The sequence below is a fragment of the Talpa occidentalis genome, unplaced genomic scaffold (assembly GCF_014898055.3).
Source record: "Talpa occidentalis isolate TD23 unplaced genomic scaffold, MPIMG_talOcc4v2.1 talOcc4.11, whole genome shotgun sequence".
Classification (NCBI taxonomy): Eukaryota; Metazoa; Chordata; class Mammalia; order Eulipotyphla; family Talpidae; genus Talpa; species Talpa occidentalis.
In genome coordinates this window covers 50,849,819-50,876,683 of record NW_023601104.1, presented here as the reverse complement: position 1 = coordinate 50,876,683, position 26,865 = coordinate 50,849,819, and the positions used below count along the sequence as shown (strand labels likewise).

Below are 26,865 nucleotides of genomic sequence, written 5' to 3'. Positions count from 1 at the left end.
AGTGATAAGTAGCCTGTTGTAAAACTTTGCACATAACAGTGATAAGTAGCCTATGGAAGTCCACGTGAAAAGCAGAAAGGAAATGAGAAGTAATTTTACTCTGAAATTCAATAAAATTGCATGATTTGACCACAAAGTCTATACTACAAAAGCCTCTGCATGTGCTTTAGCTAGCAGTAATAGTATATGTTTACCAATAGTTTGTCATTTATAATTCTTTGGGTTTTAATACAGGAAAATAACTTTCTATATTCTTCTTTCTGACTCAGAAATTGACTCCTGTAGAGTAAAAGGATTCCTGTAATTACCCATAACCTAATTGATGCCATTCATGCAGGAAAAGCATACCTGTGTGTTGGGTGTTCCTGGGTGTTGTAAAAGGGAGCCAAAGATCATTATGCACATACCCCCTCAGAAAGGTTCTATGGTAAAACTAGATCCATCACCCTTGTAAATCAAGTGTTCTGTGCTGGGGATTGAGCGCCTGTAGTGCATCCTTGTAGATTACTTTAGACCCTTATACTGTGCATATATTGTCTGATTCTACCCTCAAAACAACCCTGTGAGAAAACTAAGATCAGAGAGAAAAAGGGCCACATCAGTTACTACATAAGAAATACAGAGCCTCTATTTCCACTCTTAAGCTCATTACTTCATTCAGCAAAATCTTATTTCTCTTATTTAAAAAACAGTGGTACAATTTAACAGTTGTATTGCAAAAGCCATCAGTTTAATTTTTTTTATAACAATGAAGCAGAATTTACTATGTTATAGTCAATTTTAACGTTAATTAAAAAATAAAATGATTTGGGTTGTCTTTTTCTTCTTATGCTTTCTTTTTTTTTTCTTTTGTCTTTTTCTGTTCTTAACCAAAAAAATGAATAGAGAAGGGAACGTTTTAATTCTTGGAATTTCTAGTTGCTAAAGTTAAACAGTTCTAAATCTGACTAATGATAAATAAGCATATAGTAAATCTTTGCGCATCACAGAGAAAAGTAGCCTACGGAAGTCCATGTGAAAGGCAGAAAGGAAATGAGAAGTAATTTTACTCTGAAGGAAAGCCAAAGGTGAAAGAGTTATACAGTAAATGGGAGAGGCCAGAATACTCAAGTAGAAATCTTGGGGATATCCCGGGAACACTCATTAGCTCAGATGACGTGTCTTGTACATCTCATCAGTGGTTTTCCCTCCTATGTCTAACTTATACAGATATTGAATAACTGAAGAGAAATGTACAACTGGAAGATGAGTCATTCCACCAGTAAGCAAAGAGATTAAGGGAAATTCTGTTTTCCTGTGAACTTTGACACAATTTGCATCTGTTTTATTATTCCCACTTTCAATTACTGCTAATACATGTTTGCACATCTTTTTCTTCTGTTGCCATTAATTAAGCAAATAATACCAAGGTAAGTGTTAAGTATTCTTTGACCCTCAAAAGACATACATCAGACAAAAAAGGAGGTAAGATTACTGGTATAATGTAAATAGCATCTGTTACTGGGTTTGAACTCTGGCTTCAAAACTTTAACTGTGTAGCTTTGACAAGTTAAGGAACTTCTGAGCTTCAATTTCCTATTTATATAATAACTCTTTTCTCAAGAGTTATTATGAAGATTAAAGGATACAATTAAAAGGTAGTAGCTGTGATATAAGAAATAATTTATTAATGCGAAAATAACAATATTTATTGCATGCCTAGTGTATGCCAAGCATTGTGGAGAATACAAAGGAGGGTGTCTTCTCTCAAACAATTTATAATGTGGTTGAAGAGTCACATACATTGATATAAAAAAAAACCTAAACACTAAAACAAGAGAATTGGTATAGCCAAATGTGTGTCAGAGTTCAAAAAAGCTGTAAGTTCAAAGGAATAAAGGATTAATGTGGACTAGAAAGGTCAGGTGAGATCTTGTTAGAAAAGGGACTTGAGATACACTGTGAATGAAAAATAGAATTTGAAGAGAAAAAGCAAGCAAAGCAATCAACAAAATAGTCCAGAACCAATGAGTAGTCAGTTCAAGCTGAAGCAGGTGTTTGTAGAGCAATAAGAAATGAGGTTTGCAAAGTAGATTATGTAGACACTTGTCTAAAGAGACATATAGATGGCTAATAGGCATGTGGAAAAGTGCTCAAAGCCACAGTGAGCTCCCAATGAACACCCACGAGAATGGCCCACATCAAAAAGACCAGAAAGGGTATAGGGTATAGGGTGATGAGGGTATAGGGAAAAAGAAACTCTTAAAACACTGTTGGTAGGAATGTAGACTGGTCTAATCCCTATGGAAAACACTATGGAGGTTTCTCCAAACATTAAAAATGGAACTACCATATGATCCAGCAGTTCCACTCCTAGTTATCTACCCAAAGAATGCAAAAACGCTAATTCAAAGGGGTATGTGCACTGCTATGTTCACTGCAGCACTATTTACAACAGTCAAATTATGGAAACAACCTAAGTGCCCAATGACATAAGAGTGGATAAAGATGTGGTATGTATACATAATAGAATATTTCTCAGCTATAAAAAAAGATGAACTGTCATTTGTGACAATATGAATGGAACTGGTGAGGCTATGTTAAGCAAAGTCAGAAAAAGAAAGACAAATACCTGATGATTTCACTCATGTGTGAATTATAAACGAACAAAAAAAAAAAAAAAGAAACAGACAAAAGTAAACGAAAACAAACCCTAGAAACGTAGCTAAAAACTCGAGGCTACCAGAGGGGCTACCACTGGGGTGCGGAAAAGGGAGGAGGTGGAATATGGTAGAAGATTATGGGTATTCTGATAGCGAGTATAGTACACTAACATACATCTGAAGAGGTGTGAACCTATACCCCTAAATGATAGATAATCTTGTAAACCAAAGTTACCTCAATAAAAAAATAATAATTTTTTAAAAAAGAAAATTAGATTACGGCCAAACTGTGAAGAAGAGATACTTTCAGGGTAGGAATATGAAAGTACAGAAGGATTTCTGAGCAAGGGAAAATGCTTAAATCAGTGTTTTTAAAAAGACTCATCTAGCAATGGTGTGAAAAAAAAAATGGAAGGAGAGTGTAGACACAGGAAAACCAGTTAGCTGGTAACACAGAAGGTGAGGTTGAGATGCTAAAGCTCTAGACAGTATGGAAATAGTAGGAGGGGAACAGCAGGAGATTATGAGAAATGCTGCATAATGAAATGACTGATTAGAAACAAAGTTTAAGGATTCAAGAGGAGTCAAAATCAGTTTTAATCTCTTCAATCTGTATGGCAAAAAGGAAAGTCACTAAGGAAATAAAGTTGGGGTCGCAGACTACAAGGAAAAAAACATTTAATGAAGTGCTTGATTTGTGACTTGCTGAATTTGAGTTCATAATGACATATTCACATGGAAATGGCTCACAAGCAGTAGGTTATATTGATCTGGAATTTAAAAGAGTAACTAAGATTTTGAAAAAAAAAAAAAAAAAAATAGAAGCACACTTTGGGAGTCATCACTTGGACAAGAGACAACTAAAGCTCTGGGTCCTTTTCCAGAAGAAAAAACACCTCCTCATTGGAGGGAAGTGGGCTTTCTTCTTTGATGTAGAAGAAAGTCCAAAATTCATAAACTTTCTCTTTGAGAGGCAAGCAGATTGTGGTATTTTTGTGAACTGTGGTGTGAGTCTAGATACACAAAAGGTCTGTGATGTGACACAAATTAAGATACGGAAAGCCTACCTTGGATAGACACTATCAGTAACTGCTTACCCCTACAAAACTCTAGGAGTCTAGAAAAACTGCTGAAATATACTGCCGTTATTTCTCTGGTTGGCCACTTTCAGATAAGCTTAGTGTCCTTAAGTAAATAAACTGGGAATTTAATCTCATTTTACCTTGGATATGTATGTGGTATCTACCTCTTAATTTATAACCCACCAGTAACGCTGCACACATATTTACACAAAACTTTGCCAAATTTTCTGGGAGTTCAGAATTCTATGAAGTAAAACCAAACACCACCAGGGTTGATTTACAAAATAAGAGAAGAAGTAGTTATGATTCTTCTCCCCACAAAAGTCACTATTATCCCTTTACTTATTGGGGGTATTTTGCTTTAAAAGTTTTACCCCAACACAATAATGGTAAATTAAAAGCAAAGACATTTGGATTTAAATACTAGTTTAGCTTTACTGATAATGAATGCTATGCTTTGATCATTCTGCTCCGTTAGTTTTGGAAGTACATAAAATCACCAGGTTGTATATCTTAAATGAATACAATGTTGTATGTCAATTATATCTCAACTGAACAGAAAAGTAAAATCATACACACCCTTTAAAAATAATTAACACACCCTTTAAAAATAATTAGTTGTTTTCTACTAATCATAAAGATTCTCTTACTGTAACTATGGCTGTTTTGGTGATGGGAGTAGTGTGGTATATACACCTAAATAGTGTGATCCTATGCCTCAAATCATATAAAGTGTTGTGAACCAATGTTATATCAATTTAAAAAAATAAAATAAAATAAAATTTTGTCCTAAGAACGACTTAAAAACAAAAAAGCTTCTCTGACTGTAGGTGTATTAGCTTTATATCATTAACACAAGAATGAGCAACTTGGGAACACATCACTTCAAAAATTTCTGTCCCAAAGGTCTGACCCATGTTTAGATATAGCTCAGCCTCTAAATATATTTTGAAAGACTGAACCACAGTTATTAGGCCAAGAGATATTGACAATGATTGCATAAAAGGTATTATTAATAGTTTATGATACCTAATGTGTAATTTACTAAGTTTTTGTTTCCCAGTGAGATTACGCCTGGGCACAGTACCCAATACGGCCTAAACCTATTTCCTATTTTTCTACTCATTTTTCTCATTTTAGACAAATACAGGCCAAATGATCTGCTCAATCAAAAAGATAAGCATATATACAATATATTTTTATTAATATGGCCAGAATGCAATTTTGCCATATTTTTTGTGGTTTTTCAGTCTGCTTGGAAGAATTAATGTTTTGTCAAGAAGTATGCCTACCTTTGAGAAAACCCCAGTTACCTATTCATTCAAATCTAAGCAAATATATCACTGGCACAAAAGTAATAAACTTATTTTTAGAAAACTTTTAAAAAGCCCCCAAAACTAATGTTTAAATTAGCTGTGGAGATAACTCAATCCATACACATTCCACTCTTCCAATTACAAGACTCCCAAAGAAAAGTCAGCATTCCTAAGTTCAGAAAGTCACATTTTACTTCCCTGCAGCTTCACAGCTGAAGAAGATGCAAAAACAAAGAGGAAATGTGCCTAATGATCTTATTAACAAAGAGTGGAAATTCCCCTATTCCACATCTCCCAGTCAGCGCTGATGAGGACATAACGCTCTCAAGTTCAAATTTTCATACATGGAAGGTATAATCACACCATAATTAATCTGCAGGTGCCACCTGTAGTAAAGACAGGGATAGAAACACTGGAACATTCCAGATTGGCACATTAAGCAATAGTCTTCACAATATAGTAGATTAATATATACTGAATTTTTCTTTTAACATCAGAACAAATATTAATGACCCCTTTGTAAAGTAAAAACAATGTGGTTCAGTAGCAAACCTTTCTCCAGCTCTTGATCTAAATTTGATCAAGTATTCCCTATATGGATCTCCAAGCATTCCATATAAGGAAAAAGAAATATATCACCACTTGCAAATTATATCACAATTTTCAGCATTTAAAAAGTATTATTTGATTAAAGAAGGGACTTCCAGGGTCCTCCCCTGGTGGCACAGGTGGTTGAGCACAGCGCTGTGAAGCTGTCCACAGCCTCTGCAGCGCTGGTTTGATCCTGGCCAGGCGGCAGGCGAGAGTCCCTCACACAGAGGCAGACCTCTCCTGTCATGTCCAATGCTCCACTCAGCAGTGTATTTCATCAGTCTGCCTGTTCTGTTCCCCGCTCTGTCTCTGGTGAATCCTCTCACCCTCCCGCAAATCTGGCCTGTACCCCGGTTCTTGTATATATGGATAAATAAATAAATCTTAAAAAAAAAAAAAGGGACTTCCAGTTTCTATTGTGACATTTCTGAACTATTTTGCTCTTTTTTTTTTTTTTTTAAAGATTTATTTATTTATTTATACAAGCACTGGGTACAGTCAGAAGCACGGGAAGGTGAGAGAATTCACCAGAGCCAGAGCAGGGAGCAGAGTAGGCAGAAGGACCGAAATACACTGCTGAGGGGAGCAGCGGGCGGAAGTAGAGGTCTGCGCGCCATGTGGGACCCTCACAGGTGGCCGGGGATCGAACCGGTGCTGCAGAGGCTGCAGGCAGCTTCGCAACCCAGCGCTCAACCGCTGTGCCACCAGGGAGGCCCTATTTTGCTCTTTTTTAATGAGTATATTTGGGGGAAAATACTACAGAAAGATGTTGTCTATGCATGAAATTCACTATGAATGCATTGTTTTACAATCTCCCTCCTCATAATTTCTATCCTGAAAGCCTATCTGTAATTTTTTTTAAAGATTTATTTTTATTTATGCATACAAGAACTGGGGTATAGGCCAGAGGTGTGGGGAGTGAGAGGATTCACCAGAGAGAGTGGGGAGCAAAACAGGGGGATCTACTGAGATATACTGCTGCGGGGAACAACAGGTTGAGACAGGAGAGATCTATTGCACCAAGCATGTCAGCTCCCTGATGGGGGATAGAATTCATGTTGCAGTAGCTGGTGATAGCTTGATAGTGCTAAGACTTTAAGCCCTGCACTATCAGGGAGGCCCCTACTTGTAATTTTAAAAAAACAATTTTTCCAATGGAAATTTCAAACATACACAAAAGTAGAATTAAAAAATAAATCCTAATAAACTCATACAAACTTTGTCAATTCATGGCCAATCTTGTTTCATATGTAACCCCACCTATTCCTTATTCCACTTCCCAGCTATTTTGAAGTATGACTGAAACAACGTAGCATTTCATCCATAAATATTTCAGGGTATCACTCTAAAATACAATCTTAGAACACAAATTTGCTATTATTATTACATCTGAAAAATAATCAACAAGTTCTTAAGATCTCCAACAATTGATGCTCAGATTTCTTTGTTAATGGCCCAGTTTGATTTATATACTGAAAATGGTTGATAAATTTCAAAGTGCTCTTCATCTATAGGTCTTTCTCCTCTCTCTCACTTTGCAAGTGATTTATTGCAAGAAAATGGGTTGTTTGTCTTACAGTTTCCTACATACTGGATCTGAGGATCCTTGAGAGGTAACATGTTTCGTATATTTCCTGAAAATCAGTATTTGGCTCTAGATACTTGGTTAGATTCAAATTTGGTAACTTCTAAATTCCTGCTATGAGTGAGACTTTAGAAGCTACAAATAAGGGACCAGGAAAAAGACTGATTATAATAAAGTAAAAATCAAAAATCAATAAGCAACTATAAACCAGAGACACACTGGGGGGGAAGGTGGAAAGGAGGAGAGATTAGGGTCAATATAAGGGGGGTGGGAATTTTATGGGGAATATAACCAAGATGAAAATGCACACATTGTGCAAAAATGAAAAATGATGTAAAAAATATATAAAATAAAATAAAATAATTGGTAACTTCATGTACCAAATTCTTAACTTTTCTAGTTCCTATTTCTTGAAACATTAGAAAATGTTCAGGGCCTCCTGGTGGTGCAGCAGGTTGAACGCCATGCTGTGAAACTGTCCGCAGCCTTCACACGCTGGTTCAATTCCCGGCTGGCCAGGGAGAATCCCACATGGTGAGGCAGACCTCTCCTGTCTCGCCCACTGCTTCCCTCACCAGTGCCCTCAGTCCGTTTGCCTGTTCTGCTCCCCACTCTATCTCTGGTGAATCTTCTTACCCTCCTGCAAGTATAGCCTGTACCCCAGCTATTGTATAAATAAAATATAAATCTTTAAAAAGAAAAAAAGAAAATGTTCAGTGGAAAAGAACCACTGGCCAACATCAACCTATATCTAAAGTAGTGCTGGATAGTAAGGACATATCATGTGCTCTACTCAAGACTCAACAAATTTTAATTCCTACCTTAACATACTAAGGAAAGATGGTGTAAAGTCTGGAGCTTCACACCATGGGAATCTGATTTGGTACCCTTTCTTTCCCCCCAGACTGACAATGCACTACATATAGATTCTGCACTTTTTAGTCATCTAAATCACAAGTTCCTCTTTCACTCTGCACTATCTTCAGGGAGCTCCACCCCTCAACTCTGCTCCTATTAGGAAAAACTGACCTTATCTTACTTTTCATAACACATAACTAGGTTGCCTGGCAACAGTTACAAAGTCTTAACACTTCAGAGCTGGAAGGGGTTTGGTGAACATGTTTAATCCTTTCTGTTCATGAAACAGAGTAAGAAAGACTAATAACTTTCCCACAGTCATTAAAGCACTATATTTAATGAGTTTTAGTAAGTATATAGTGGTGAGCACACAGTAAGCCTTGTATGTTTGCTTTTTTAAAAAAAGCATACTTAAAACTAAGTAGCAAAAAAAGTATTTGAAGATTTGCTGAATTTCTTCAAGAATATAAACAATACTCCCTTCTACTTTGCATTTTGGGGGAATATATGTGTTCTGCATATGGATAAAGGGGAAATACTCGTTTAAACACTCAATTTTATTTCATTTTAATTTTTTAAAACAAAGATAATTCAAGCTAGAAGCTGTTGTTTGAAATGCAAGGCACATTTTCCTTCATCAAATGAAGAATGAAACAACATCTTATTAAATCTCTTAGTGACCCAGTATTTCATATGAACATAGAAAAGCTTAATGAACAGAACTCAGATTTTGGAGACAGATTTGGGGTCTAATCTTAGCTCTACTACTAATATACTTGGCAGCAAAGTCACTCAACATCTCAGGAATAACAAAAGAGATGGACCCTTCCTTGTAGGATTGCCACAAGGAGTAGGTGCAGATGCAAAGATCCCATCATAGTGCATTTAGTAAATGGTAACTACTATTCAATGAGCATTCTTTATGTCAAAGACCTTTCTCAATTACCAGGATACCATAGAGTTCAAACAGACAAAAATTCCTACCCTCACAGAGTTTCTCTTCTAATACAGAGAAAAGATAGATACAGAAATAAAATAAAATATATAAGTGCTGTCGAGAAAAAAAAAGCAAGGACACAAGACAGAAAGTGCTTAGGTGAGAGTATACACACATTTTTAAATAAGGTGGTCGGGATTATTATTCTAAGAAGACAATATTTTAAAAAGGAGTTGAAGGGGATAGGTAAATAATCATACAGAAATTAGTAAAAAGTGAAAACAGCAAGTACAAAGGTCCTGAGACAGGAATACATCTGGTATGACAGAGAAACACAAGGAATTCAGTATTGCTAGAATGGTGTAAGATCCCAGAAATTAATTGGGGCCAGAATGCAAAGGGTTTTATAGGTCCCTACATTCTAATTTTCAGCCTGACTGAAATGTAAAGCTACAGTAGAATTTTAAATTTTAAGTAGAGTGATGTGACCTGACATGGATTTAAAAGGATTGCCTGCCTGATGTGCTGTAAACAGATTTGGGTGTTGGGATATAGGAAGACCAGTTAGGAGGCTATTATTATCAGTTGTCTAGTCTGGAGATGATGATGGTTTGGATCAAAAGATAGTTGGAGGGCCTCCCTGGTGGCGCAGTGGTTGAGCGCTGGGTTGAGAAGCTGCCCGCATCCTCTGCAGCGCCGGTTCCATCCCCGGCTGCTCCCCAGCCACCGAAGGAGGGTCCCACATGGCGCGCAGACCTCTCCTGCCGCCCACTGCTCCCCTCAGCAGTGTACTTTGGTCCTTCTGCCTGCTCTGCTCCCTGCTCTGGCTCTGGTGAATTCTCTCACCCTCCTGCACTTCTGACTGTACCCAGTTCTTGTATAAATAAATATATAAATCTTTAAAAAAACAAAAAGATAATTGGAGTATGAAGGTTGTGAGAAATGGTCAGATATACTTTGATGGAAATCAACAGGACTTTATGGTAAATTGGAAGTAGAATGCGAAGGAAAGAGGGAAGTTAAGGATAACTGGTGTTTTTGATATCTGAATAACCAAAAGGAGAAAGTTACATTTATTGAGAAAAGGCTGTATAAGAGGAATATCTTTATAAAGATCAGGAGTATGGCACAATGAAGAATAAAGGACGGGCCGCCCTAGTGGCTCAGGTGTTAAAGTCTTAGCGCTATCAAGCTATCACCAGCCACTGCAGCAAGAGTTCAATCCCTAACCAGGTAGCTAACCTACATGGTGCAGCAGACCTCTCCTGTCTCACCTGCTGCTCCTCTCAGGAGTGTATCTCAGTAGATCTGCCTGTTCTGGCCCCCACTCTATCTCTGGTGAATCTTCACACACACACCCACCTCTGGCCTACACCCCAGTTCTTACATGCATAAATAAATAAAATAAAGCTAAAAAAAATAAAAAGACTAGAGGAAACCTTTGCCCTTATTCTCAACATCTCAGCCTCCATTTTTTTCACATAGGTAGTTTCCTCTCAGAAGTAAGCTTCAGGAGTCAAGTAGTCTTCAGTACTATTGTGTTATTGTTTCTAGGCTACTATCTTATTTACACCATTCTATTTTCAGGGAGACTAAATGAAAAGGAATTAAAATTGATATATTCATTTAGTCAATGGCTAAAGAAAAACTGATTCAGATATCTGAGGCATCACTTTCAAAGTAAAAGAAAACTGAAAACAGTTTTTCTGGGTAGCACTTTATTTCCAACACACAGTTTCTAAAAATTCTGGGTAGTACTTTATTTCCAACACCACACTGTTTCTAAAAATTCACTTACAAGGAGGCAATTTAGAACTCACAATACTTTTCTTGTAAATACATAGTTGTAAAAAAATTGAACTACATAATGGAGATACAGTTTAACAATAATACTACCAGCCTGAATCTGAGTAGAAAAGATCAAAGGATATAAGAAAGACCAGACTTTCTGGTACTTGGCCAAAGAAAAAGTGTTTCCTTTGTACATTCCCACTCTTTAAACCTCCTAAACTAAAGGTTCCTTTATTCCTCTGTCTCTGTGGTCTACATGGAACTTCCCATTCCAGCATCCTTCTCAGATTTGGCCCCTCCCCCTTACCCCGTTCCCCACCAAAAAAAGTTCTCTAGGTCTGAAAATCACCAACCCAACTCTAAAACAGCAGTAACCAAATATCTACATCCACACCCAGTTCTTATTCCACAGTAAAATAAAACTCAGGCATCAGGAGGAAATGTACTATTTTGAGTTAATTCTCATTTAAAAAGACTGGATCCCAGTTGGTAGAATTTCAACAAGTGCTATATAAGAGAAAGTGAAAAATGAAGAATCAAAGGAAATAAATACTAGATGTTGAGAAAGCCACCTCAAGGAGTCTGCTTCTTTTTACATTTTTACCCTTCCTGTACTTTAAACATTGATTTTTCTAGAAGTTTCACAGTTTTGGCCATAATTCTTGCACCAGTACACCTGGGAGATTCAGATCACATACCTATTCTCTAATTTTTAATTGTGGAGTTGAAGAGAGAATGGGGAATAGCATCAATGATTAAGTATGCATTGAGTTAAATGGTCATAAGTTGAGGACTATTTACTTATTAGCAGACTTTTATAAATAAATAGACTTCAAAATACTGGGCTTTTAAATGATGAAATAATTAAATTCCTTGCTCTGTTTTTTTTAAACTATCAAACTCCCAAGTTTGCCATTTACCACACAACATTTTTTTGTGTGTGGAGATCTTAGAGATCTTCAAACCCAGAGGAAATGAGAGCAGCTTCTGAAGACTGTGATGAAGAGTTCAGTTAGCTCACATCTTTCATAGTAAGCAGCTGCCATTCCAAATTGAAAAAAAAAAACACAAAACACAAAACAACCTACATTAGACCAGTTCTTATACTGACATTTCATTTGGGTCATATGTGCTGTCTTTAAACTGACGTTAGAGAAACACCAGGAGGCCTCCCTTCTGTCAATTAACTAAAGAGATACTATCAAGCAGAACCAAAAAACCCAATTAAAAATACTCCATAATTAAATCTTCCTCTGATTTCTTTTTTAGAAAACAGAAGCCCAAGTCATTAAAGTTTTAAGACTTTCGAAATGACAGGATTATGGAGAACTGCTATCGTTAGAAGTTCAAAATGAGAGAACTACAGTGCACTATTATTTCCTCTTTAGAGTTGTCTATTTTGACTGAATTTTTCAATAATTAATAAATGTTATTTTTACAAGAAAAAAAGAATTCCATTTTAGAAAGTAAAATGATAAAATGTAAAATGATAAAATATATTTCAATAAAAACTGAAAGAGAAGAAACTACATAGAAGATATGCTGAGTAGTGAGACTGTTCTTTGTTTTAAACTTCCTCTGTTAATATGTGTAATCAAATTAAGGGAAATAAATTTCACTTAAACTTTTAAAACACAAAAAACAGGGAACTACATCTAATGCAGAGTATTTCCAGAGAACTACATCTAATGCAGAGTATTTCCAGAGTACCTGATCTTAAACTGATTTGAAGACCCGAAAACCATTTCAGGGAACTGTAAGTCTATAATCATTTTTACAATAATACTAAGATACTATCCACCTTCCCACTCGCAATAGTGTGCAATGGAATTTTGATATAACATCAAAAAAGAGGGGCCTCCCCGGTGGTGCAGCGGGTTGAGCACAGTGCTGTGAAGCTGTCCTCAGCCTCTGCAGCGCAGGTTTGATTCCTGCTAGACAGGGAGATTCCCGTATGGTGTTGCAGACCTCTCCTGTCTCGCCTGCTGCTCCCCTCAGCAGTGTATTTTGGTTGTCTGCCTGTTATGCTCCCCGCTCTGTCTCTGGTGAATCCTCTCACCCTCCCGCACCTCCGGCCTGTACCCCAGCTCTTGTATAAAAAAAAAAAAATCAATCTTAAAAAAAAAATCATAATTAACTGAAAATGCCAATAAAACACTCTTATCTTTTCCAAGTACTTATTTTTTTCATGTGTTTCAATCAAAATAACAAATTGAACACAGCAACAGATATAACAATTAGGTTGTCCTCTATTAAGGCATATAATAAAAGAGATTTATAAATATGTAAGATACTGCCTCTCCTTACATACTAGTTTTTTGCTTTGGATGAGACTGTCAAGAAACAATGTTATGTTGACATGTAATAGTTTTCATATTGTTTTTAACTAAATTAATACATCTTTTTAAAAGTTCTCAATATTTATTTCTAATCCAGTAATTATCAATAGATATAATCCCATATAAACCAAAGCTCTCTGTAATTCTTTATGATTTTTAAAAATGTAAAAGGGTCTTAAGATCAAAACTTTTGCGAACTACCGTTCTAAAGTTTTTCTTAATCTGTAAGAAAAAATACCAAGTGACATGGGAGTATTTTTTAAGAGAAACAAAGAAATCTGCTTAAAAATAAATTGATAACAAATAGTTAAGTTTAGATCTGCTTCACAATTATCTGAGAGACAAGGAAGGAATGGGTGGATGTATACATGAATAAGTGTGACCAAGAGTTAATAATCATTGAGCAAGGGGGTTTTGCATACATTTAAATTTCTCCTATTTAATAAAAAGAATTCACACCTGAGCAGTTGAATATGAAAAAAAAATGACTAATTTAATGTTATTGTTAAGAACAAATAAAAATAAGAGGAAAATCTCTAACTAATATTAAAGTAGCCATTCTCAAAATTCCAAATTTACTTTTTGATCTTTACTAGTATCCTCTCAATTAGTTTCACATATATTTTTTTTTTGTAAATTCTATTTTTTTTTAAAGATTTATTTATTTATACAAGTACTGGGTACAGTCAGAAGTGCGGGAGGGTGAGAGAATTCACCAGAGCCAGAGCCAGAGGGGAGAGCAGAGCAGGCAGACTGAAGAAGTACACTGCTGAGGAAAGCAGCAGGTGGCAGGAGAGGTCTGCACACCATGTGGGACCCTCACCCAGTGGCTGGGGATCCAACCAGCATTGCAGAGGCTGCGGGGGCAGCTTCGCAACCCAGCGCTCAACTGCTGTGCCGCCTGGGAGGCCAGTTTCACACATATTTAAATCAGTCAGCAGACATACATATTTTATGGAATTCTGTTTTGCTGACTTACAATTCACATATACAGTACCCATGTTTACCTACTATCACTAAGCTGACTTAAACAAAAATGACATAGATATTTCAGTTTAATATTAAAAGAGGCTGACCAAATCTTTTAACCTGCTTGATCTGGCTACAATAGAATCACTTTTACATGTTACAGTGTTGCCATCTGCTGGCTGTCATGTCTAAGTACAGTAACAAATATCTGAAACAAAAGCTAAAAATTTACCAATGACCTAAAAAAGCTAATAAAACATGGGAGAGATATTTAATTATCCTGTAGATCCTCAGTTGACCTCTCTTTCCCTGTCTGTGACACTGCACTGAAGAGATTCTCTCTGTCTTGCTCAAACTGTTCTTACTTCTCTTTCTCTGATATTCCTTCCTATATTGAGGTTTCCTATCCCACACCCACCAATTTCTGAACTCTGTCCTCTGCTTCTGTAGAGGAGTTCAGGCATTCTTAGGGTTAAATCTACTACTATGTTGACGATATCCCAAAGCTCCAGCATTAGCTTTCTTTCTCAAGTTGGACCCCAAGCCCTGGATATTCTGCTGGCATTAAAATTCAATACATCAGAAATTAAAGTATTATCTCCCATATCTTCTAATAAATGGTATCACTCCAGGGGGATTGAAGAAAATAAATAAGGAGTGAGAGTCTGCCTATCCCATCACCCAAGCCAAAAACCTGGATATCATCCTGTCCCTCTCCTATCACTCTAGTCACAGCAAATGCTGGTATTTTATCTTCTAAAATGTTCTCAAAGCTGAGCTATTCTTTCCTTATCCTTGTTCAGGCCTTCACTTCTCTCATCATCCCACACCAGGACCATGAAAAGGCTTCTTAACCCTTTCAACTCCTTCCACTCAGTTGCCAGAGAGGTTTCTCTAAAAGATACACACCACATCTCTGCTTCAAACACTTCAATGGCTCCCTAGCACCCACAGCAATGCTTCTTCAGTAGCTGCTCGTTCTTTCAAAGCATGCTGTGGGACCAAGGACAAAGGAGAGGCTCTTTCCTAATCCCCACTGCCTCTTCAAGGTCACTATTTTCTTCATTCCCCACCTCAGCTGAGGCTGATGATATTCTATATGAAGGGTCTGTAATCTTACACTGCAAAGGGCCAGATGGTAAACAGTTAAGACTTTGGAGGCCACATGGCCCCCTCTATACTGCTGGACTGCAGGGCAAAGGCAGCCATAAATAATACATAAATGAAAGAGTGTGGCTATGTTAAAAAAAATGAAGTTTTAAAAATAGTGAGGTGTATTTGGTATGCAGGCCATAGTTTGTTGACTTTTCCTCTTTGCTATCACCTTGTATTCTCCTGTATATCTCAATATTTATCAAGAATTTGGCACCTAACTCACCGTCTTCATCACCAGCCTAAGTGACAAAGAACAGTGCCTGGCACAAAGTAAATGTGGATGCAATTATTACTTGTAATTATCATATGGACACTCTTGACAGTGGTATAGGTGACCAACTAGGTTCTCAGTTTCTTCACCTGCTTAACAAGCACAGCTAGGACCTTATCATTACTCCAGACCACTCTTGCTCTAAAATCTAAATGTAATATACACTAATCAGAACCTTCTGATTGCCACTTACATTCTTTATGCTTGCTCTTCAACCTCAGTGAGCCTCTACTACACCTTATCTTTGTTGTCTCCTAATCTGTTAGCTCCTACCCATCTTTACCTCCTATCAACCTTGATTTCACTGTCCAGTAATTGAGCCCCCCCTCCTCACATATACTTTCACTACTGTTTTTCCCTTTTCCCTCAACTGTACAAGACTAACAAAATTCTGTATCATCTTACCCATCTTACTTCTCTGATCTTATATCCAGATGATCAAAGACTGCTGAAATTGGCTTACAGATCAATACCATTACAGAGGTATGATCTCCATTCTCAGTTGTGACTTCAGCCCCATCCAGCAATATTTTCCCCAATCCTTTGACAAATTTGAACAACTTGAACAGCAAAAAGAATAATGATGGCAATGAATTCTAACACAGTGAATTTTAAAAAGTCTTTGTGTTCTTGTAGCAACGCCCAACTTCCAAGGCTTAAAACTCTCCTCTAGTTCCCTCAGGCTATCATACCTTCTCTCACCTTCAAATAACCAATTTATCTCAGGCTCATAATAGAAGTTCGAGGTCTCAATAGATGCTCGAAACTCTTTGCTGCGCACCTATACACTTAACTTATCCATTCTCCTTAATTCCTCACTTCTAGAACATAAAAAGAGTTGATTCTATTTCAGTTCCCAGAAGTGCTCTGAATTCATCCCTGCCCTTCAGCTTCACTAATACCATAAAAATTAAACCCTGAATCAATCCAGCCATAGGTTTTCCTTCTTTGCTCTCTAAGCATGGATACATTAATTATGTCGGCTTCCCCATCTCCAAAATGGTGATATCCTTACAAGACTGTTCTGAGTGTTGTGAATAAAACAGGCCTGGAAATGCCTGACATGAGGTAATAAATGCTAGCAGGGCCTCTCTGGTGGTACAAGGGGTTAAAGTCTCAGCTCTATCAAGCTCTCACCAGCCACTGCAGCATGAGTTTGATCCCCAGTTAACCCACATGGTGCAGCAGACCTCTCCTGTCTCGCCTGCTGCTCCCTTCAGCAGTGTATTTTAGTAAATCCACCTGTTCTGCTTCCTACTCTGTCTCTGGTGAATCATCTCTCACATACCCTCCCCACCCCCATACCTCTGGCCTACACCCCAGTTCTTGTATACATAAATAAATCTTTAAAAATAATTCAAAAATAAATGAGAGCAACTGTTCTTACTATGGCAAGTTAATAATTTAAAGTGAAAGGCAAATGACAAAAATTGGGATACAGAGTGGAGATATGTAGGAGGAAAGAGGAAGGATATGAGGACAGAGAAAGGGGAAAGAAAAATACTTTCCCTTGACATAAAATGTTCCAATTTATCTGTGAATACATTCAGCTGCTTTGTGAATTATGATAAATATACTTATGACTATTATTATAGTAGTATAAATACTATTTGCTAACTTGTGAATGAGCTAACTTGCTAATTTTGAATTACACATGACTACTATTTGCTATTCTCTGGAATCTGGAAATCCTCTTGGATAGTATGATTACCCAAGGGGAAGGTTTGCTCTAGGTTCAAAGTGTTGGTTTGGAGAGAAAACTAATCTTTCTTCTATTAATCTGAATTGAAGTGTTATTCACGAAACAGAATTTATAGTAATGTTTAGCTATTGAGAGTATTAAACAAAAGTATTCAATTGGTGATTCCATAACTATTGCAGGGGCACTTCAAAGTGAGAGGCTGGGAAATCCTATGCTAGGAAAGCACAGAAGTGCTCAAAAACTGACGATGTGTAAAAAAGACAGAAATTAGCCTGAAGGGACTCCCATGGGCCACATTTGGAACACTTTGAGTATCAAAAAGAATTATAATGGTAATGCCATCTAACAGTGAATTTTTTAAAAGTCTTTATAGTCACATAGCAAATGATTAAAAAAGCATGAGGAAAAAAAAAAGGAAAATGCCTTTTATATCATAACACCAGCTAATAAACTGGTATTAATACCAGCTAATAAACTGGTATTAATAAACCAGTAGTCATAACAGTAATAAACACAGAAGGAATGAAATCACTAGAAAATCACCACTTTGCCATCTCCAAAGGTAGAGATCATTTCTATGATGCTAAAAACATTGAGTGAAAAGATAATGGATGACAGGATATCTGCAAATTGTTTAAGTATTACTCTACAGATTAATTTTAAATTCCTTTACACTGGAATATCTGGCACTCAATCTCTTAATCAAGTGATCAAATTTAGCATAAGCAATAATGATAGCAACCTGATATAATGTGACTATTGTAATTCATTAAGAAATAAACAGGGCCTCCCCTGGTGGCACAGCGGTTGAGAGGTGGGCTGTGAAGCTGCCTGCAGCCTCTGCAGCTCCAGTTTGATCCCTGGCCTAGGTCCCACATGGCACAAAGACCTCTCCTGCCACGCCCACTGCTCCCCTCAGCAGTGCACTTCAGTCCTTCTGCCTGTTCTGCTTCTGGCTTTGGCTCTGGTGAATTCTCTCACCCTCCTGCACTTCTGACTGTAACCAGTGCTTGTATAAATAAATCTTTAAAAGGAAAAAAAGAAACAGCATCAGGGCCTCCCTGGTGGCGCAAGGGGTTGGGAAGCAACCTATGAAGCTAATGGCAGCCACTGCAGCACAATTTCAATCCCCAGCCAGGAATGAACTCACATGGCGCCGCAGACCTCTCCTGACTCACCCGCTGCTCCCCTCAGCAGTGTATTTCAGTCAATCTGCCTGTTCTGTTCCCCACTCTTGCTCTAGTAAATTCTCTGAATCCTCTCACAGCCCGCACCTCTGGCCCGTACACCATTCTTGTATGCATAAATAAATAAATCTTTTAAAAAAAAGAAAGAAACAGTATCACCTACACTGAATATCCAATAACATTTTACCAATCTAATGAAGTGAGCATGAGCACAGTAAGTCACTTAGAGAGCCCACAGTCTTGATACTCAAATTGGTCCAAAAACCAGAATCACATTGCCTAAGAGCTTATTCAAAATACAGAAACTCAGACTCCACTCCATATAACTTAATCAAAGTTTTCATTTTAACCAGAAATTCACATAACTTGTAGGCACAAAGTTTGCGAAGTCCAGTATAAAACAAAACCAGTCAGGCTTTTCAAAAAACCCCAACATCATAAAAATAAAAGAAGTCAGGGGAGATTGTTCTAGATTCAGACACATACCAACCAAAGGCAGTAAATGAAGTTTGATTGAATCCTGGATTAGAGGAGGGTAAAGTTATATACTACACTTTGGTGGAGGAAAGCTAGGAAAACTGAAAGTGTACTTTTTATTAGATAACACTGAATTAATGTTAGTTTTCTTAAATGTGATAAGGGTAAAGATGGAAAATAATCTTAATTACATAGAACTTTTTTATTAGTAAATACATACTGAAATTTTTAAGGTTATATGTCATAATGTCTATAATTTACTTTTTATAGATTCATAAAAATACATACACAGAGAGGAAAATCAATGTGGCATAATATTAACAATTGGTTGCTCTAGATGAAGAGTATGTAGGTGCCCACTGTGCTGTTTACAGTTTTTCTGAAGGTTGAAATTTTATAAAAGAAGAAGTTGGAAAGTGGGACGAATATTCATTACCCCCAAATAGAAATGGTAAGTGGAACAGCAGTGTGATTCATACAACTATGCATTTATCCTAACACCTACTTCAGCTGAAATAAAAGAAAATATATCAGTTAAAATCTTAATTTAGTTGGCAGATATTCCTAAGGCATTAATGATACAAATAATTGGCTGTCATGAATATGTGGAACTATGAACTGCCAGTGTGACTTTCTGTTCCATGAGAGGTTAAGTAGAGAGTAATAGCACAGATTTAGGATAGTTAGACCTAGATTTTACTAGAGAGATTTTACTACAGTAACAAATAGTACCTATTTAAGAGACTGTAAGGGTTAAATGAGATGATGGGTAGGCTTTCCCCAATGCAAAAGCATTTTTCCTAAACAGGAGAAAGCACAAATAAATAGGATCACAAATGAAAGAGGAGAAATCACAACAGACACAGCAGAAATCAAAAGAATAATCAGTAATTACTATGAACAGTTATATGCAAACAAGTTCAACAATCTAGAAGAGATGGACAAATTCCTACAACTTTACAATCACCCAAAGCTAGATAAAGAAGAAATAGAACACCTATACAGCCCAATTACAAGCAGTGAAATTGAAATGGTAATCAAAACCCTCCCCCAAAAACAAAAGTCCAGGACCAGATGGATTTACAAATGAATTCTACCAAACATTCAGAAATGAACTAGTGCTTATCCTTCACAAACTCTTTCAAAAAATGAGAAGGATTAGATAATACCAAACACGTTCTATGAAGCCAACATTATACTAATACCAAAACCGAACAAGGGCAACACAAAAAAAGAAAACTACAGGCCAATATCTCTAATGAACACCGATGCAAAAATCCTCAATAAAATTTTAGCTAACAGAATCCAACAATGCATCCATAAGATAATTCACCAAGACCAAGTAGGATTTTTTTCCAGGGACACATGCATGGTTCAACATCCAAAAATCAATCAATGTAATCCAACACATCAACAAAAAGAAATATAAAAACCATATGATAATATCAATAGATGCTGAGAAAGCTTTCGATAAAGTACAACACTCATTTATGATAAAGGCCCTTGAAATTCTCAGGATACAAGGAACATACCTCAACTTCATAAAGGTCATATATGACAAACCCATAGCCAATATCATTTTCAATGGTGAAAAGTTGAAAGCATTTCCATTAAGATCTGGAACAAGACAAGGATGTCCACTCTCACCACTGCTTTTCAATATAATACTGGAAGTCCTAGCCAGAGCAATAAGACAAGAGAAAGACATACAGGAATCCAAATAGGGAAGGAAGAAGTAAAACAATCACTATTTGCAGATGATATGATAATATACATAGAGAACCCCAAAAACTCCACAGAAAAACTAATCAAATTAATCAGTTTAGTAAAGTGGCAGCATACAAAAACCAACACACATAAACCAGTAGCCTTCCTATACACAAACAATAAATCTGAAGAAGAAGAAATCAAGAAAACCATTCCTTTTATTATTGAAACAAAAAAAAAAAAATATCAAATACTTGGGAATAAACCTAACAAAAGAGGCAAAGGACCTATACAAAGAAAACTATAAAACACTGTTAAAAGAAGTAGAAGAAGACACAAAGAAATGGAAAGACATCCTCTGCTCATGGATGGAAGAATTAACATTATCACAATGGCCATCCTACCAAAAGCAATTTACAGATTCAATGCTATTTCCAATAAAAATTTCAAAGACATTCTTCAAAAAAATAGAACAAATATTGATGAAATTCATATGGAGCCACCAAAAACCCCAAATAGCCAAAGCTCTTCTGGAAAAAAAAAAAGAAAAGGAAGGGAATGGAGGTATCACACTCCCAGACTTCAAACTATACTACAAAGTCATAATAATCAAAACTTCATGGTATTGGAACAAGAACAGACTCACGGACCAATGGAACCAAATAGAAAATCCAGAAATAAGCCCACATATTTACAGTCAACTGATCTTTGACAAAGGAGCAAAGAATATGCAATGGAGCAAATAAAGTTTGCTCAATAAATGGGTGCTGGGAAAACTGGGTCACTACATGCAAAAGAATGAAGCTTGACTACTGCCTCACACCATGCACAAAAACCAATTCAAAATAGATTAAAGAACTAGACGTAAGACCTGAAACCATAAAATATATGGAAGAAAATATAGGTGAAACACTATATGACATACACCTCAGTAACATCTTTAAAGACATACCACCCAAAGCAGTGATAATGAAGGAAAAGATAAACAGCTGGGACTACATCAAATTAAAGAGCTTCTGTATAGCAAAAGAGACAGTAACCAAAACAAACAGACACCCCACCAACTGGGAGAAAATTTTTGCACACAACACTAATGATAAAGGACTGATCATAAAAATCTACAAAGAGCTGACAAGACTCAACAAAAACAAAGTAAATAACCCAGTCAAAAAATGGGCAGAAGAGCTAAAAAGAAACTTCTTCAAAGAAGAAATGCAAATGGCCAACAGGTATATGAAAAAATGAAAAAATTACATCACTTGTAACCAGGGAAATGCAAATCAAAACTACAATGAGATACCATTCTACACCAGTTCTCACTGGTGTAATATTAAAAAATGGCACATATTAAAAAAACTAGCAACAACAAATGTTGGCAAGGATGTGGAGAAAAACAACTCTCCTGTACCGCTGGTGGGAGTGCAAACTGGTTCAACCACCATGGAAAGCAGTGTGGAGATTCCTCAATCGACTAGAGATGGAGCTTCCATATGGTCCAGCAATTGCACTCCCAGGTATTTACCCAAAGGACACAGAAACATTAATTCAAAAGGGTACCTGCAACCGCTATGTTTATTGCAGCACTATTTACAATAGCTAAGCTATGGAATCAACCCAAATGCCCAAAAATAGATGACTGGATCAAGAAGATGTGGTACATATACACCATGGAATATTACTCAGCATTCAAAAAAGATAAACTCATGCAATTTGCAGCAACATGGATGGAGTTAGAAGCGATCATGCTCAGTGAAATAAGCCAGAAAGAAAAAGAAAAATACCGGATGGTCTCACTCGTAGCAGGAAATTTAGAAAATCTAAATAAGGGGCGAGGAAAAATACTAATTATAGTAAAGTAAAAATCAAAGTCAACAAGCAACTATAAACCAGAGATACACTACGGGGGGAGAAGGGAATTGGATCAAAACAAGGGTGGTAGGAATTGTATGGCACTATAACCAAGGTGAAAATGCATACATTGTGGAAAAATGAAAAATGATGTAAAAAATATATAAAATTTTAAAAAAAGCATTTTCCTCTTCAGCTTACACTTAATGAATCAGCATAAAGTACTGAAGATTTGCAAAATAAAGCTATTACTAATGATTTAGAGAATCAAATTCAATATTAAGAAACCTTGGAAACAATTTTTCCAAGTTACCTTAAATTCTCTTGACTAGAGAAGTTGTAAGAAACTATAATGTTTTCATGGAAATTTATTGCAGTTTTCTAGAATCACTTAAAAAAGCATCTATCGGGCCTCCCCGGTGGCGCAGCGGTTGAGCGCTGGGTTGCGAAGCTGCCCGCGGCCTCTGCGGCGCCGGTTCGATCCCCGGCTGCTCCCCGGCCACCAGAGGAGGGTCCCACGTGGCGCGCAGACCTCTCCTGCCTCCCGCTGCTCCCCTCAGCAGTGTACTTTGGTCCTTCTGCCTGCTCTGCTCCCTGCTCTGGCTCTGGTGAATTCTCTCACCCTCCCGTGCTTCTGACTGTACCCAGTGCATGTATAAACAAAAACAAACAAACAAATAAATAATAAATGAATAAAAACATGCCTCTATTAAAAAAAAAAAAAAAAAAAAAAGCATCTATCTTTTTTGTTTTAAGTGTGCTTATGCCCAGATGAACTCTAATAGGACTGATTCTAATATATGGGAGGTAGTCTAACCCACTTACTTTCTGAAGTTCTAAAGCAATCTCTCCTAAAGGTTGGCAACTACAGGCAGCAGCCCAATCCAGCCCACCACATATTTAATGAATCCAGTTTCACTGGAACATAGCCAAGTCTATTCAATTATGTATTGTGTGTGGCTATTTTCACTACAATAGCAGAGTAGAATACTTGCAACAGAGACATACGGACCATAAAGCTGAAAATATTTACAATCTAGCCTTTTGCAGAAAAAAATTGCCCACCCCTCCTCTAGACAAGCAACCAAAACGTACGATAAAAGCTATTCCAGACTCACCTGAGGTGTAGTCTTTTTGTACTGGTCACCTCCATCTATCACATCACTCAAGATTTTTCCCTTGAGAAAGGCATACTCTTCTGGACTCAGGTGAATAGACTCTACAGTTTTTCCACAGCCCAAACATTGACCACTATAATTACAATTGTTTGTGTTAAATAATACCCTGAGGAAAAAAAAGCTTTTTCTAAAACAAATAATCCTAGGACATGAGGAGATTGAAAGGCAATTTAAAAAGAATACTGTAACCTTTGTGATCAACATATGCATCTGACTTTTTGTAAAACTGACAGTTTTAAAAGTCATTCCTAAAACAGATGGGCCCCAAATCTCTAGGGGGAAATATGTCTAAGACTTTACAGAGCAGTTACAGCACCTATAGGAATACAATGAGCACTACAAGTTCTTCATACACAAACATGGCTTTTTTCCTTGGGTACACTAACTTTTTTTTTTTTTTAAGAGTTATTTATTTATTTATACAAGAACCAGAGTACAGGCAAGATGGGCGGGAGGGTGAGAGGATTCACCAGAAACAGAGCAGGGAACAGAACAGGCAGACTGACGAAATACACTGCTGAAGGAAGTGGGCGAGACAGGAGAGGTCTGCCGCGCCATGTGGGACCCTTACCGGCCAGCCAGCCGGGATAGAACCGGTGCTACAGAGGCTGCGGACAGCTTCACACTGCTGTGCTCAACCGCCTGCGCCACCAGGGGAGGCCCAGGTACACTAACTTTTAATTATCCTATCTCTAAGGTGTTCTAATTTTTTTTTTTATAAGTGGTAGCCTCTACTACAGCTGAATCAAACAAGTTGAAATTAAAATATTGGCCTTACCTTTCTTGGATTGTGGTAAATTGTCCTTTCCATTTTTCTCCAGGAATACTACAAAAAAGATTGTAGAAACAAATCATTAGTTCAGATTCTTACTGAGCCTAAAGATATTCACTGTATTTAGAAATTCTCTAAGCAAGACATACTTCCCTAGAATGCCTTAATTAGAAGAGTGGTTGCTATACTGTTATGGGGCTAAGGAGCTAATGCTATCTTACTTTGGATTTTCTTTTTCCTTTCGGTTTTCCTCTGATCATCCAACACACATCAAGTCTAAATCTACCTTCAGAAAACCTATACAGAAAGCAGCTAACAGTAGTTATTACCTCTGAATCAAACTCAATCCTAAAGTTCTCCATAAGGTTGCCAGAGATTGTTTCTGTCCAGAGTTAATTTCTCTTCTCTAAATTACCATCTTAGGGTCTCCCCGGTGGCACAGCGGTTGAACACTGGGTTGCAAAGCTGCCCGCAGCCTCTGCAGCACTGGTTCGATCCCCGGCTGCTCCCCGGCCACCAGAGTAGAGTCCCACATGGCACACAGACCTCTCCTGCCGCCCGCTGCTCCCCTCAGCAGTGTACTTCAGTCCTTCTGCCTGCTCTGCTCCCTGCTCTGGCTTGGTGAATTCTCTCACCCTCCCACGCTTCTGACTGTACCCAGTGCTTGTATAAATAAATAAATAAATCTTTTTTAAAAAAAAGATTAAAATAAAAACATACATATAAAGTAAAATCAAAATTACCTCTCAAACCATGTTTTTATACTGTGTGCAAATGACTCCCCAGGATATAGCTGATTATCTCTTAGGTAGAAAAGAATGTTGAATAGTTTGTTTGAATACTGATCATCTTTAATGTCTTTTCCAAAGTCAAAGAAGGCTTTTAAGGTTTCCAGCATAGGATTAAGACCATGACCTAACAATTCCTGATACAAATTCCAAGCTAAGTCTATATCTTTATGAAGCAGGGCTCCCTCAATACAGTCATTATAGTTGGCTTTTGAAGGGATCATGACTTTTTTCATGTCCTCTAACAGCAGCAAGGCCTCTCTCCATCTGTCTGAATGCATTAGTCCCCGGATGAGAAGGGTATTCCCTCCAGATTCTACACACTTGTATCTCGCTTTCATGATTTCATAGACGTCAATAACTTCCGACGTCTGCTTGTGAAAGACACAGAGGTACAAATACTTGACCAGCATGTCATAGCCTACAATACCATCGTTTTTTGAAGCTACCCAGGCCAGCAGAGATTTGGCCACATCTAAAGAACTATGGGAGCGAATCATTTGTGAAATGATCCAATTTTCAAAATTAGCCTTTCCTTTGAATTCTTCCTTAAGTTTATCCCACTCCTCAGAATTCAAGGGTTTTGTGGGGAGTTGAATAGTGTTCCTCACAGGTGGCAAGGCATGATCTTTATTCTGAGGATTCATCTGTGATCTCTTTTTAGCTGCTCCAGCTGCAAAAAAATGAGGCAAATCAGAAGAAACTTGCACATCGTTGCGCTCATCTCCTTTCCTGAGATAGTTGGTCTTGGAAATCAACAGATTCATTGCTTTGGTATTTTGTGGAGATGATGCTTTAAGAGAAAACCACTTGTGTTGGTTCCTGAAGGCATAACAGTCTTTGAGAAAGAGAGAAAAATAGGATTGTCCTGTGCCTCTGCCAAGATATGGGCTGCTCTTCCAAAGCTTAGGAAAGCTTCGAATACCAATGAAACAGAAAGTCATTATGAAGTGAGATCAGCACCAAACAGCGAGAGATGTTCAAAAAGTCTGCGGCATAAGGGACTGGGCTGGGAAGGGGGCAGAAAAATCCAAGGGCAACTTTTTAAAATGTGATTTTCAATTTCTCACAGATAAATCAAGATTCTGCTTTTGGAGCTACTTAATAGCAACTAATTAAGGTGAGTTCCTCCATTAAACAAAGACAGGGATATCCAATTTCGGTCGCAATCTTAGAACCGAGGGGCAACGCAGGAACCCTCTGGAGCCTCTTATATTCCAGTCCCGGAACCTGAGGAAAAAAAGCACAAAGGGGGTCGTCTAGTTCGACTCACGTGGATCACGACTGTCCCGAAAGGGCGCAGGACTCCATGGGAGCCTTGCTGAAGAAGGGCATAAAGTCGAAAACAGCGAGAGGGAGCCCCGAACCCAGACCCACCAACAGCAAGGGCAGGGGCGACAGCCAAAGTTTAGAGGCCCCGGCCCTGCACAACTCTAAGTCAAACTCGTAAGGTGAAGGAGATGGGGGGAGCCAGAGGAGAGGTGCTAGCCGAACCAACTCAGGTAAGGGAAGTCCAGAAAGGGCACCACCTACTTCTCACAAATGCCTGACAAACGAGCGCCACTTCATTCAACAGCTCTCCGCAGCGCTCACGCTCAACGCGACCCTAAACGCGGCGGGACTACGGGGCCCACAATGCACCGCGACGGCCCAGGCCCCGGGGGCGTGGC

At 37.7% G+C, this 26,865-nt stretch overlaps 1 protein-coding gene across 5 annotated transcripts in view; it reads right to left on the bottom strand.

The window, feature by feature from the left end:
* Window positions 1-26,865, bottom strand: part of PRORP (protein only RNase P catalytic subunit) — a 132,470-nt gene that overhangs the window by 105,065 nt on the left and 540 nt on the right. For 3 of the 5 annotated variants that reach the window (XM_054689880.1, XM_054689877.1, XM_037503209.1), the window contains exons 1-4: window positions 26,729-26,815; window positions 25,151-26,425; window positions 24,414-24,461; window positions 23,576-23,708 (exon numbers count right to left, since the gene is read on the bottom strand). In XM_054689880.1, coding sequence (XP_054545855.1) covers window positions 23,576-23,708; window positions 24,414-24,461; window positions 25,151-26,139 — 1,170 coding nt within the window. In that variant the 5' untranslated portion in view covers window positions 26,140-26,425; window positions 26,729-26,815. Of the gene's footprint in view, window positions 1-23,575; window positions 23,709-24,413; window positions 24,462-25,150; window positions 26,426-26,728; window positions 26,816-26,865 lie in introns of those variants that run through there. The other 2 variants (XM_054689878.1, XM_054689879.1) reach the window with 1 other exon arrangement.